At 34.7% G+C, this 14387-nt stretch overlaps 2 protein-coding genes across 2 annotated transcripts in view; one reads left to right on the top strand and one right to left on the bottom strand.

Annotated features, from left to right (window-relative positions):
• The window catches only part of LOC130666292 (uncharacterized), a 197526-nt gene that overhangs the window by 73010 nt on the left and 110129 nt on the right, over positions 1–14387 (bottom strand). The window lies entirely within an intron of this gene.
• On the top strand, positions 6613–7677 carry LOC130666872 (uncharacterized). Its single transcript, XM_057468192.1, has one exon. It carries the CDS (start codon positions 6613–6615, stop codon positions 7675–7677), a length of 1065 nt encoding a protein of 354 aa, XP_057324175.1.

Below are 14387 nucleotides of genomic sequence, written 5' to 3' on the forward strand. Positions count from 1 at the left end.
TCGCACAGAAAGTGAATGGTGGGTTTTAAAAACTTGGATAAATTCCCTTCAACGATTAGCCATTGCTTGTTCGAAAAAAAAATTTTTTCCTATCGTCACATGAATTTAAAAATGCAACCAAAAAAGGGCTTTTTGTGGTATTTTGGAAAATCAAACGCTGAAACGGAAATATTGTGGAAATCGATAATGTTGACTGTGCATTTTACAGTTCAATATGTCCACAAAAACCCTGCAGAGAGCCAGATTAATCCAACCAGCCATTTTTTTGTTTCACGCGATCAAATTTTTAAAAAAATTAAAGGATCACGTTTTTTGCTCTGAAAAGCTCATAATCTTTAACAAGATGAAAACAAACATTTTTTCGGAGCTTTGTCCACAATTTTATTGCAGACAGTACTTAAATTTCCAAAAAAGAAAAAACTTTTTTTTCGAAACAAAATTTTCAAAAAAAAATTTTTTCAAAAAAATTTTTTTTTGGAATAACTTTCGGAAATTTACAAAACCAACACCCAATAATTTTTAACACGTTTACGTCGCTGCATTCCGTGATTTTACTGATCTCTCAGTCATTAAAAACAAAAAAAAATTTTTTTTTTCTGAAATTTTTGTTTCGAAAAAAAAAGTTTTTTCTTTTTTGGAAATTTGAGTACTGTCTGCAATAAAATTGTGGACAAAGCTCCGAAAAAATGTTTGTTTTCATCTTGTTAAAGATTATGAGCTTTTCAGAGCAAAAAACGTGATCCTTTAATTTTTTTAAAAATTTGATCGCGTGAAACAAAAAAATGGCTGGTTGGATTAATCTGGCTCTCTGCATGGTTTTTTTGGACATATTGAACTGTAAAATGCACAGTCAACATTATCGATTTCCACAATATTTCCGTTTCAGCGTTTGATTTTCCAAAAAACCAGAAAAAGCCCTTTTTTGGTTGCATTTTTAAATTCATGTGACGATAGGAAAAAATTTTTTTTTCGAACAAGCAATGGCTAATCGTTGAAGGGAATTTATCCAAGTTTTTAAAACCCACCATTCACTTTCTGTGCGATCATTGGTTTCTGAGATATCGATAATCAAAGACAAAAGGATCCTTTTCTATTTGAAGACCGATATCTCGGCGAGAAGTGGACGTATCAAGGTCCATAAAAAAAGAAATTAAAGCTAAATGATGAAGGTATCCGACCCTTATAGTGGTTAAGCAAAAATAATTTTTTCCACGCCCGGAGACCAAAAAAAGAAAATTTTAAAAATTTAAAAATTTTTTTGTCGTTGGTTTTTCTAAGATTACTCAAAAACTGCTGACGCTAAAAAATTTTTAAGTTCTGATCCAAAAAGTAGATACTTGGAGCTACAATTTCCTTTTTTTTTTTTTCTTGTACGACCATTTCTCTCAAAGTTAGAGCCTGTTGAAAATCGCCTAAAAATTTAGAATTTTTTTTTGATCCTTTAATTTTTTCCATTAGTGTATAATTTGCATAAGAATATAAAATTGTTTTTAACTCATCAGGTTGTCGAAAATACCGTCATAACTACATCAACTTACTGGAAAACTCGCACAAAATTATGTTTAGAACACAAGTTAATCAAACTATTCAGAAAATTTTGTAAGTTATACTATTAATGTTTTTATGGGTGCCGCAACTATTAAACCGCGGACAGTTCAACCGCGACACTTCAACCGGCGACACTTCAACCGAACGACAGTTCAACCTAGCGACATTTCAACCGACAAAAAATCCCTGATCAAATATCCGAAGACATTTAATCCGATAGACTAAATATCCCCGGACTAAATATTGAAGAGACAAAAAATCCGTGACGAAATATCCTGTCGATAAATCTTATTCAGAAAAATATATTTTATATGAAAAAATAATTCATGATTTTCAATAAACGAGTACTGTACCATTCCAAGCATATGTGTTGACTTATGTCCAAAATAATACCCACCCAAAATCTGTGAAAAAAGGGCACAGTTCGATTTCAAGCATATGTGTTGACCTATTTCCAACTGGTTTCGTTCCTGGTGATACCGACATGGTCTGGGTTCGATTCCCAGTTCGGGCTATCTATATTTTTCTCGATTCATCTATAAATTGTCTTATTGAGAAGGTTAATTGTAAGTTTAGGTTTCACTATATTTAAAAAACAATATGATACTGTACATGTTAAAATTTAAAAGTTTTCGTTTAAATGTTTGAATATTGTTTGATTTCATCGTTTTCAGTTGAAATGTTGCTAGGTTGAACTGTCGTTCGGTTGAAGTGTCCACGGTTGAAGTGTCGTTCGGTTAAAGTGTCGTCGGTTGAAATGTCGCGGTTGAACTGTCGCGGTTGAACTGTCTTCGGTTTAAATGTCACAGAACCGTTTTTATGGCATATTTTTTTCGATTCATTTAGGTAACTTGTGTTGAGTTACTTAAGGGTTCAAATGACTATATTAACATTAATTTTAATAAATATTATTTTAAAGTATCTAATTGTTCGCGAAAGTATATTAATCAGCCGTCGATTAAGTAGATTTTGTAAGATAACGTTGAAAAGATATTGGTAGTATAATTTCTGATAGCCGCTTTAGCTTGAAATTAATAGTGATTTGAGAATCGAAATTACCGAAATTTGCTGCCCGAATCTGTCAACAATTTGACAGCAAAAGTTGGAATGAAAAATTTGCGGTTAATTTTTCCTTAATTATCAGGTAATTTTTCAATAATTTGATAGCTACTGTTGTATTTATAGTAAAGAATAGAATATTTTAAATCAACAGTATTTTTCCCGGTCTACTTTGTCCGGGTCTATTTTTTTCCCGGTCTATTTCTTCCGGTCTATTTTTTCCGGGGCTATTTTTTCCAGAGCTATTTTTTCCGGGATTCCATTAATTACTATTTTTAATAGCACTGAATGCATAACTAATTTAGTTATATTGAGTTTTAATAATAATGATCACTTGATGGAATTGAATTTGTTATGTCCGACTCCGGAATCTTTTTCAAAATTCATGCTGAACATCCTGAGGAATAGCTATTCCATTTCTTATAATAGAAACCAAGATAGATGCAGCTAAGAGGTACAAAAATCGTACCAGTTTCTTTTTCTCATGTCTCTCATTCCCTTATTCTTTCCGGCTCCCCACTTAATTTTTCAATCGTCTTCCTATGCGTGGCGACACCCATAATTAACATAGACTTAAATTAAGTTCCGTCAACGGGACATCTCACACTTTGTAAGACGCTGCAAATTCCCCCCCTCCCCTGACTCGGAGCCCATGGTTGCATCCGAAAATTTTTCAAGAGAAAAATCACTCTACCGAGCACCGGCTTGCTTTTCGGTTTGTAGCTGAGTTACCCCTCAGCAAAGAGTCAGTAATTAGGTACGGCAGTATCCTCAATCTCAAATTTTCAATAAAATAAAACCGATCATCATCGCTTTTATACCGCAGTTAAAGAACAAATATATACATCTATATATTTGAAAATTATATAAGAAAAATAAAGAAATTATAATTGCTAAAAAAATAAATTATAGCGCAAACGAAAATTAATACATCGGAAAAGTGAATAAAAATTTCGCATCGCGAGAGAAAACTAAAGTTGTCAAAGTTAAAAGTGTTATTGGTTGTGAGTGATTAGCTCCGAGTTTAATTATTATCTTGAGTGAAATTATATCAAGTTTACTACTAATATAGAAATAAAAAAAAAATAAAGCCATACATGTGTAATACAAAAGAAAATATCATCCTTTAAAGAGTATCAACTCTATTTCCTATAAGGAACATTAAAGGAGTATTATTCTCATAAATATAAAAATTAAAAACATAGAAAACCAAAAAAAAAATCTTAGTGTATGTTAAAAGTGTAGTAAATGTTCAAAAATAAAGATACGATCCTTTAAAGAGTATCATCTCTATTTTCTATTAAGAAACATAAAGGAATTTTATTTTTATTAAAGATTAAAAGTTTAAAGGTGAAAATAAAAAGAAAATCAAAGTGAAACGAATTTTTGTGTTTGATTAATTAAAATAAGTTAGTTAGTATTAAAATCCTACCCCTACGCGAGGACCGGATTGTACGAGAAAGACAGCAGCCAATCCAAGGGTCTACATCAGGAGATCACATTCAAGGATCCAGAGATCTACTTCGAGAGAACATCTTAGAAAAAGTAATCAAAAGAGAAAACAACGCAAAGGTAAGAAGTTCATAAGTGGCTATTTTATCTTTTCTTGACTTAATAACAACATTTCAATCAGCCTCAAAATTTGAGCGGTAAAAAGGAAGCTATAATTTTACAATTATATTTATCGATGAACATATAGTATATTCATATGTTCAGAAAGATTTCTCTGTTTAAATACAAATTAGAAATAAACGAAAGTCCACATCGAAACGTATCCCTAAACAAATAAATACGGCTTGAACTAAACATTTGAGCCGAAAATTGCATTGGTTAGTCCGAACGCCTAATCCACGCAAACCAAATATTAAATTAATTAATAGTCGGACATAACAAATTTAATGAGCTCATAATAAATTACACTGATTTTAATTTATTTGTTGAACACGTGGTAGCATGATAGCAGAGACAAAAATAACTTTAATTTAAGTTCGAAATTGAGCATAATGATAATTGAATAAATAATAAAAACTGAGTCTTTTAATTTTATGAGCACTTGAATTAATTTATTAAGTAGTAATTAAGCACCTGTACGAGTTTCCGTAGAATTAACCTCCTCGGGAACTTGGTCGTAGATCACTTGAATGCTTGATGTTTTTATTATTTATTTTCTGAGCTCCGGTGCTCGCAATTATAAAAATAATTATATTTTTATAGAGAGTTATGAACCCTTAATGTAATTAATGAATTACTTTTATTTATTTACTCGAGATGAGTGCAAATTTAATTGATTATGAAAAACACGTGATGTTACTTGAAAGTATATGAACGCAAGAATAATGGCGTCGGTCTTCTCGACACGAGGCAGGAAATTCATACGCGCATGTGTCGCACTGCGCAAGTCAAGTTTTAACTGCTAGACACTAGGCCCCAGTAGGTGCTGCCTCTATTTGCCGGAAGTGCAACTACATTCAAATTTGAATGTAGTTGTGATTACGCAACAGTATCAGAGTTCTCATTGATCCTGGATCAGAACTTACTCTGATTTCTCAGGCTGCTGTTCGCACTTGCAGTCTCATCTCTGAGCCTTGCCATATACCTCTACAAGGAGTCGGTAATATCTCATCAGGTAAAACAGAAGGCATGGTCTCATTCAAACTGCATTCTACCATCTCATCAAAACACGCATATCTTAACGCGCATGTTCTCAAGAAAATCACAGCGCAGATACCATCAGTCTCAACCTCACCAACGCTATGGACTCATATTCAAGATCTAGAACTCGCCGACCTAGAATTCTACAAATCTGGTACAATTGATCTTCTCATCGGCGCAGACTTCTACGGTCAAATAATACGACCTGGTCTCAGATCAGGAAGTTCTTCAGAACCAATTGCAATGCAAATCATGCTCGGCTGGACAATTCTCGGCCCAGTTCATGAACAATCTCATCAATCACCTAGCCTGTCTCATCCTATCATCTCAAATTCTCAACTGCACGACTCTCTCACAAAGTTTTGGGAACTTGAAGAAGTTCCAGAGTCCTGCAACGAAACTCTCACCGTCGAGGAAGCTGAGTGTGGCCGGTTTAAACTGAGGTAATTTAGACTAAATGCTAAATTACACTAGTAACTCTGATATGTTAAGTAGCACTGCAGACTTGAAAAAGCTGAATATGATTGATTGCGCGCCCTTTTATAGATGTATCGACGTACTGTCCCACGTGACAGTACCTCGGACGAGTATGAGCGGAGGCGCACGAACCAACTTCGTAACAACCCTCTGGGTTTAATCTCACCAGTAATCGTTAAGGCAAAAATTCTCATCCAGGACCTTTGGTTACAAAAGGTCAACTGGGACGATGCACTCTCACCAGAGCTACTTCACCGATAAAAGACTTTTCGAGATGAACTTCCTCAACTATCTCAACTCAGAATTCCTCGATGGTTCAATCTCATTCCAAACTCATAAAGCATCGAGATTCACGGGTTTTCTGACGCATCTCAAGCCGCAATGTCTGCAGTAATATACCTCAGAGTCTGTCAACCTGGCGAACAGGCTCTCATTTCTCTCATTTGCTCAAAAACCAAGGTCGCACCGCTTAAACGGCTTACAATTCCTCGTCTTGAGCTCTCAGCTGCATTTTTGCTCTCAAAACTTGCATCTCATGTCTCAGCAACGCTTCAACTATCTCATGTTCCGACCTATATGTGGACTGACTCATCTACAACACTAGCTTGGGTGGCCAGTGAACCTACAAGATGGAAAGAATTCGTCAAAAATCGAGTTGAAGCAATTTAGCAACATTCTCCAGATGCACAATGGAGATACATCTCAGGGAAGCAGAATCCTGCTGACTGTGCTTCCAGGGGTCTCACCGCGTCTCAACTCATCAATCATCAGCTATGGTGGTCAGGACCCAGCTGGCTAGCTGATCCTCCCACTCAATGGCCATCTCATCACGTTCTCAGCCCGACATCAGATGAAACAGAGCAAGTTAACTCAGAAATGAGATCTTGCCAGTCTTACGTCTCAACAAGTCAACCTCTCATGCCGCTATCATCTCTCATTCACTCATGGACTACTCTCACAGCTCTTCTACGTCGCACAGCAACAGTGGTTAGAGCAATCTCATGTTTCAAAAAAGTACCTGGTTCAAAACTGAGCATCTCACCTCTCACTCCTGCTGAACTACAAGCAGCTCTGGTTCATTGGATCAAAATGACTCAGCAGGAACATTTCTCATCAGAAATCTCATCGCTATCTCAAGGTAAAGCCCTCAAGAAATCTCATTGCTTCACCCGACTCACTGCATTCATCGACCAAGCTGGTCTCATCAGAATCGGTGGACACCTGCAAAACTCAACGTTGGATGCAGACAGCAAACATCCAGCGATCCTTCCCAAGAATTGTACGCTCTCACGTCTCATCATTGCAGATTCTCATATTCGCACTATGCATGGAGGTACCCAATTTACATTATCTCATGTTCGCAAAAAGTGCTGGATACTCGGTGGACGAGCACCAGTAAAAAACTTTATTCATCGCTGTCTCACCTGCGCGCGCATGCGGGGAGTCAGATCTCAACAGCTCATGGGTCAACTTCCATCTTATCGGGTCTCACCATCTCTTGTCTTCGAGAACACTGGAGTCGATTACGCCCGTCCAGTGTCTCTGAAGTTCTATCAAGGCCGCGGTACCAGATGTTACAAGGGCTGGATCGCTGTCTTTGTGTGCCTCTCAACATCAGCCGTTCATCTGGAGGTTGTCACTGACTACTCCAGTGAAGGCTTTCTCAAGGCATTCCGCCGTTTCAATAGTCAACGGGGAATTTTCCGCACACTTCAAAGTGACTGTGGGACAAACTTCAAGGGTGCTGATCTCATTCTCAAGCAACTTCTCACCGGTGCTTTCAAGGAATCATCTCATTTACAGCAGCATCTCGCCAATGACGGAACCCAGTGGTCATTTAATCCACCTGGGGCTCAACACATGGGCGGAAAATGGAAAGATGCGAAATGCTTACAATCTCATCAATCGATCTCAAAATGGAACAATCTCATCACGATATAACGGTTGGATCACTTGTCTTGCTCTCAGACGAGCAGTATCCACCAACAAAATGGCCGCTCACTCGTGTCATCCAATTGTATCCTGGTGCCGATGGTCTCACCAGAGTGGTCACTCTCAAAACAGCATCAACAACTCTCAAACGACCGATCAGCAAACTCGTTCTATTGCCAGTCTCATCGACCACGGAAGATTCTCAAGAATTGTCTCACTCCTCCAACGAGTAGGAGAAGGCGGGGAGAATGTTCAAATTTCCCATGCTCACATCTTCAATTCTCACCGCCGAGATATAATCGACAGTACAGTCGATTATTCATCAATCATAGGCGGCTCCGCTAGTCGCATTCTCATCGAGAAGACCGCTCCAGTGGGGATGAAGAAGACGGATGCGCTGTCTCTCTCACTCTTTTAACGCTCTCTCTCATATAGTTTACAGTTCTCATGGCTGACGCCTCGTGCTAATTTATAATCTCGTTTTCTCTTAATAATCAATTGCGCTCTCATAAAATAAATCGTTGCATTTTGCGTGAAATAATTTAAAGTAATTATTTCTTACATTATTTTGCTCTCATCAGTAAATCTCATTTATTCTCAATTGAATTTGTCTCATCGCGTGTACCAGCATTGTTCGCGCCTCGATGCCATCTTGACCACGTGTTGAACGCGAGTGATAATTAATTAAACTAAACGCTAAAAACAATTTATCTAGTGATTTCTCATGCTCATTAATTCTCAGTATATGTAAATAGTGCAAATAAAATATTTATTGTTAATATTTACGAAATTTCAGTGTTAAATAAAATTATTCACTACCCGCCAATCCACACATACGGGATCCTCTCATCCTTATCTAATTATTATTAATTATTTAAACATACTCAGATCCTGAAAGTTTCAGATGTCTAACTAAATCCGTTTCCGAGAAAATAAATATTTTGTAAAAAATAGAAAATTTTTTTTTTCTTACGATTGGCTTGACCGATTGGTCTAAAAATTTAGTATGTTTTGGGAGCTCATAATAGCTTTAAAAAAAAATAATTAAAAGTTTTATAGCTTCATAAAATCCTTGAAAAAAAAATAGTTTTTTTTAACTATGATACAATTTTGGCACAATTATGAAACTATTTTTTTTCAAAGCCTTATATACTCCCCTATAACACATAATTTTTTCAGATTTTTAAAAAAGGTACGTCATCGTTAAAAAAAATAAAAACTATTTTTCAGCTCAATTAATGCATCTATTTAAAAAGTTTAGGCTATACTTTTTTAATTTAATGCATATTCAGATAGCTTGTAGCTATTAGAATAGTAGTTTATCTATCGAGTGCGATCGTGTTTAAGACGCGTGCCGAAGGCGAGGGTACCAACACACGAGCGTCTTAGACTCGATTGTACTAAATAAATACATTAGTTTTTGTGACAGATATTTGAAATTTACTACATTTAGTGCCTATAAATGGCAGGTTAAAAATCCGCGTTTATTTATTTGGTAAGATTGTTTTGAGTATTTGTTGAAAATGAGAGAGAAGTCGGTAAGTGGACGAATTAAAATGATGATAAATTTTATCACAAGAAGGCTCGTTAAGTTACTTCGATATTTTTTGGTCGTTTGCTATCGTACATGTAACCAAAAAATATTTTTTGATCCGATGATGACGTCACTATTAGAACGATTAGGTATCTTTTCTACCAGCTGTATCTTATCTAATATTTTTAACTGCCGATTATAGGCGCTAAATGTCGTAGATTTTAAGTGTCTGTCACAAAAATAACATTTTGTATTTGAAATAATGACGAAAATTTTTTCATCAATTTAAAAAATTAAAATAGTTAAAAATAATTAATTATTTATTAATTTTAACAAATATTTTTAAAAACAACTTTTTGTTTCACAGCTTGATGATCAGACCATTTTTTAATTATTTTTTCGTTGGCACTATGAATTTTCCCAAAAACGATTCAATTTTTTCGAAAAGATTTTCAAAATCATCGCAACGTGGCGTCTTGCAAAAAGACAAATGATAAACAATAGATAATTACCGAGTTTGTAGTTTCTACAGTTTAAAAAACATTTTATTTAATAAATAGTGTAAAATGAGCGAATGTACTTTGGGATTCTGGTGTAGGTGTGGTTAATTCAATAACTAACAATTAACACAAAAATTACAGATAATAGAATAGATCTTTATTTAACAATATGTACACTGAATAACTGTAAGAAAAATACTTAAGAGCGAATGCAACTACATAGATAAGCGATAGCGAATGCGACAAGTAAAGCGGTTAAAAACGCGTGGTGGTTAGTAAGACTGCCCGATGTAGATTGAATATTGAGACGGCGTCTTCTTCCTTCGTGGCTGCTCGGTGGTGACGTGGCAGCATGGCTGCAGTAACGAATTTTCCCATTGGCTTGAAAGCGCGCCAACAGGAAATAGTTAGCCGCCAATTTCTCTGATTGGCCGGCTGGTAGCGGGTTCTCATGCCACCGTAGCACGGTCATGAGCAAGAAATTGTATATCTCGGGCCCAAATAGCGAGTGACCCGGCACTATACTGACACTCAAGTCAGTAGCGAGTTCGGCTACTCCCGATCGTAGCGGAAATGCACGAAGCTTTTCAAATTGCCTAAGCTCGTGACTGAACAAATAGTATTATTTAAATGAGAAAAAAAAATTGTCTTCTAAGACGGTCAATGAAAAATGTTGTATTTGCTCAAAGTCTTTGAAAAAAGTTCCTGGTACTTATAAGCGTTTATGTACAAATAAAGACATCGATGAATATTCCTTTGTTTTTGATTGTGATTTTGCTATTGGTGACGGTGTCTGTGGAAAATGTCGATTGGAGATGTATAAAAAAAAAAGTTGATCCTGAAACGAGATTACATTATTCTGAAGAAGAATCAGAAAGTACTGTCAGGGAATTGTTAGAAAAAACGGAGTCCAGCTTATCTTAAATGACATTGTCTCAATCAAGTTCTGGGGATCCATGCTTCGAAGCGAACATCACATGTATCGACAACAATACAGAGTACATTGAAGTGTTCATCAGAAAAACTGTTTCAACGCATAAATATTGCTGTGTTTGTTACATTGGTGATAAGAATTTGACAGTGATTCCTCAAAGTGCTAGAATGCATTCTTTCATTAAACGACGAGTTTACATTCCAAATGGAAATCGATGCTGTCTGAATCATTTAATCAATAAACATTTTTATGATGAAGATCTGCATCTTATAAAAGTTTATTCTAATTGGACTAAAATTATGTCTTCGGAATTAACCAACACGATGGAAAACTTTGCTGTTGAATGTGATTCCACATTACTAGACAAAATGGACAATTGTATTTCAGATGAGAAACTTCATGTTTTGACCGGCTTAAAATAGGGAAACTTGATTGAGCTGCGGAATTTGTTGTCATCAATGAGAAATACTGATACTTGGAGCATAACTCAAGCACTCATTGTATTTTTAGTCAAGCTTCGCACAGGCAACTCAAATAAATTGATATCTACGATTTTACAGATAGAAGAAGAGCAATTAGTATCAAAGTATTGTGAGCAGATAATACAATCTGTTGGAAAAGACGTATGTTGTAAGAATAATTAAATAAAGACATGCCAGGACTGGTTGGTGGTTGGGATGTTGGAAAAATACGCATATTTAAAAATATAACAATATTTTTATTTGTCACAGCACAAAATATCACTGGGTTACAAAATTAAATAGTTTATTTAAATTGTCAATACTGTTAATTGTCTGAGCTCATGAATACGTAATTTAATGAATGCAAATTGTAAAAATAGAGCGCGAGTAATTAATTTAAATAATTGGAGTAATTAATCTGAGTTTGGTTGAACACTGATTTGATTATAAAAATGTCATGATAATAAGTAACATGATGTCAGAGATTACTGAGCGAAGTAAATTATTGAACACGTAAATTACTATTTTTAATAGCACTGAATACAAAAATAATTTAGTTATTGAGTTTTAATAATAATGATCACTTAATTGAATTAAATTTAATGAGCTCATAATAAATTACACTGATTCTAATTTATTTGTTGAACACGTGGTAGCATGATTGCAGAGGCTACTGAGCGAAAAATAACGTTTAAATTAATTAAGAAACTGAGCATAATGATAATTAAATAAATAATAAAACTGAGTTTTTTAATTATTTGAGCACTGATAGCAAGTAAATATTTAATAAAAAATGCACCTGTTGCTTTTTCGATGAAATAACCTTGTGGTCGATGATCACTGAATTTTTAGAGTCCTTTCTAATTTAAAACTGAGTTCTGATGTTAGCAATTATAAAAATAATTATATTTTTATAAAGCTTATTGATCACTTGTTGCTTCTGATTAATTACTTTTATTTAATTACTCGTGATGAGTGCAAAAGGAATAGATTATATAAAACACGTGGTGTCACTTGAAATTGTATGAACGAAAGATAGATAATGGCGTCGGTCTTCTTGACACGAGGCAGGAAATTCATACGCGCATGCGTCGCACTGCGCATACCAAGTTTTTATTGCTAGACACTAGGCCCCAGTAGGTGCTGCCTCTAATTGCCGGAAGTTCAACTACATTCAAATTTGAATGTAGTTGTGATTACGCAACAACGTATTACCTTCTTATTTTGGTTCAAGTACAATGTTCAGAGGTGATCTTATTCGAAATTATACGTCTGCAGTTGCCAAAAAACTTCATGATAATCTTGATGGCAAACTCATTCTTATTTGTGATGGAACTTATGATCGTCATAAGAAAAGTTCATACAACGAGTACCAAAGGAAGTCGTATTCTGGACAAAAAAAAGTACCGTTGTGTAAGCCATTTACGATTTGTACCACGGATTGATACATAGTTGACATGCTAGGACCGTATTATGCCAACCAAAACGATGCTACTATCATGAGAGATATTATAGATAATCCTAATGGTATATGCAATTTATTGAAACCTGGTGATGTGTTTGTTGTTGACCGTGGATTCCGTGATGTGAAAGAATATTTAGAAAGTAAAGGTTATGAAGGATTAATGCCAGCACTTAAGGGAAAACGAAATCAGTTAACAACAGCTGAGTCCAATGCTTCAAGATATGTAACTAAAATTCGTTGGCCAGTAGAGGCAACACACGGACTGCTAAAACAAAAATATCATCTGCTAGATCAAAAAAGTGACAATAAAATGCTTCCTAGAATCGGAAGTTTTCTATAAAATCGCCTCGTTTCTCCATAATAAGTACAGTAAACGCCTAACTTCTGATATAGAGTTTCCGGATGAGATCGTAGAAAGAATGAAATCTCAAAATGATATTGAAAACACGTTAGCTGATGAAGTACAACGAAATGGCTGGCAAAGGAAAAAACTACCATTCCAGTCTATATCATCAAGTGATCTAGAAGATTTTCCAGAAATGACGGAAAAAGATCTTCAAATTTTTTTCACTGGATCTTATCAATTTAAACAAGCGATATCGTACTTGTCAGAAATGATAGATGACTCAGGTAATATCACTATTCAGTATGTTAAAGACCATTCAAACATACTTAAAGCTCAAGTTCAATCACGTCATATAAGCAGAAAAGTTTATGGATGCTTCATTGACTATAAACCAAATACTATTGGACACAAAAGTGTCGTGAGACACAGCTGTGAGTGTGCAAATGGTCTTAGAACTGTTGAATGTTGCTCCCACGTTGCCGCGATTGTTTATTATTTGTCGCACGGACGATACTTATCAAAAATTCCAAGGCCTGCTGCAATATTAAGTAAATTATTCAACAAAGACAATACTATAGTTGTAATTGAAGAGGACAGTGACGAAGATTAATAAAACTTTTTTCTGTGAAATATTTATTATATTTATACCTCTTATATATTTTATTTTCTTTTTATTTAATTGTTTATTTATATAAACCTAATTTCATTTTGTATAAATCATCAAGCTGTGAAACAAAAAGTTGTTTTTAAAAATATTTATTAAAATTAATAAATAATTAATTATTTGAAAAGTATTTAAATTTTTTACATTGATGAAAAAATTTTTGTCATTGTTTTAAATACAAAATATTATTTCTGATAGCTAAAAACTATCTGAATATGCATTAAATTAAAAAAGTATAGCCTAAACTTTTTGAATCGATGCATTAATTGAGCTGAAAAATGGTTTTTATTTTTTTTAACGATGGTGTACCTTTTTTAAAAATCTAAAAAAATTTTGTGTTATAGGGGAGTACATAAGGCTTTGAAAAAAAATAGTTTCATAACTGTGCCAAAATTGTATCATAGTTAGAAAAAACTATTTTTTTTTCAAGGATCTTATGAAGCTATAAAACTGTTAATTATTTTTTTTAAAAGCTATTATTAGCTCCCGAAACATACTAAATTTTCAGACCAATCGGCCAAGCCAATCCTGAAAAAAAAAATTTGTCTATTTTTTACATAATATTTATTTTCTTGGAAACGGATTTAGTTAGACATCTGAAACTTTCAGGACCTTAGTTTTTTATTAGTACCTACATATTCTCTAAGTATCATTTAAATATCTTTCCGGAGCCGATTCACCATACTTATACCCCTAGGGCCTTTGATGTAAGTAGTGAAACAGGGGGAGTTCAACCCCCCGATAACGTAGTACTCTACCTTACCGACTGTCGCGAATACCACCTGTCGGTAATGTACCATATCTGCGGTCGGTAA

The sequence above is a fragment of the Microplitis mediator genome, chromosome 4, assembly GCF_029852145.1.
Source record: "Microplitis mediator isolate UGA2020A chromosome 4, iyMicMedi2.1, whole genome shotgun sequence".
NCBI lineage: Eukaryota > Metazoa > Arthropoda > Insecta > Hymenoptera > Braconidae > Microplitis > Microplitis mediator.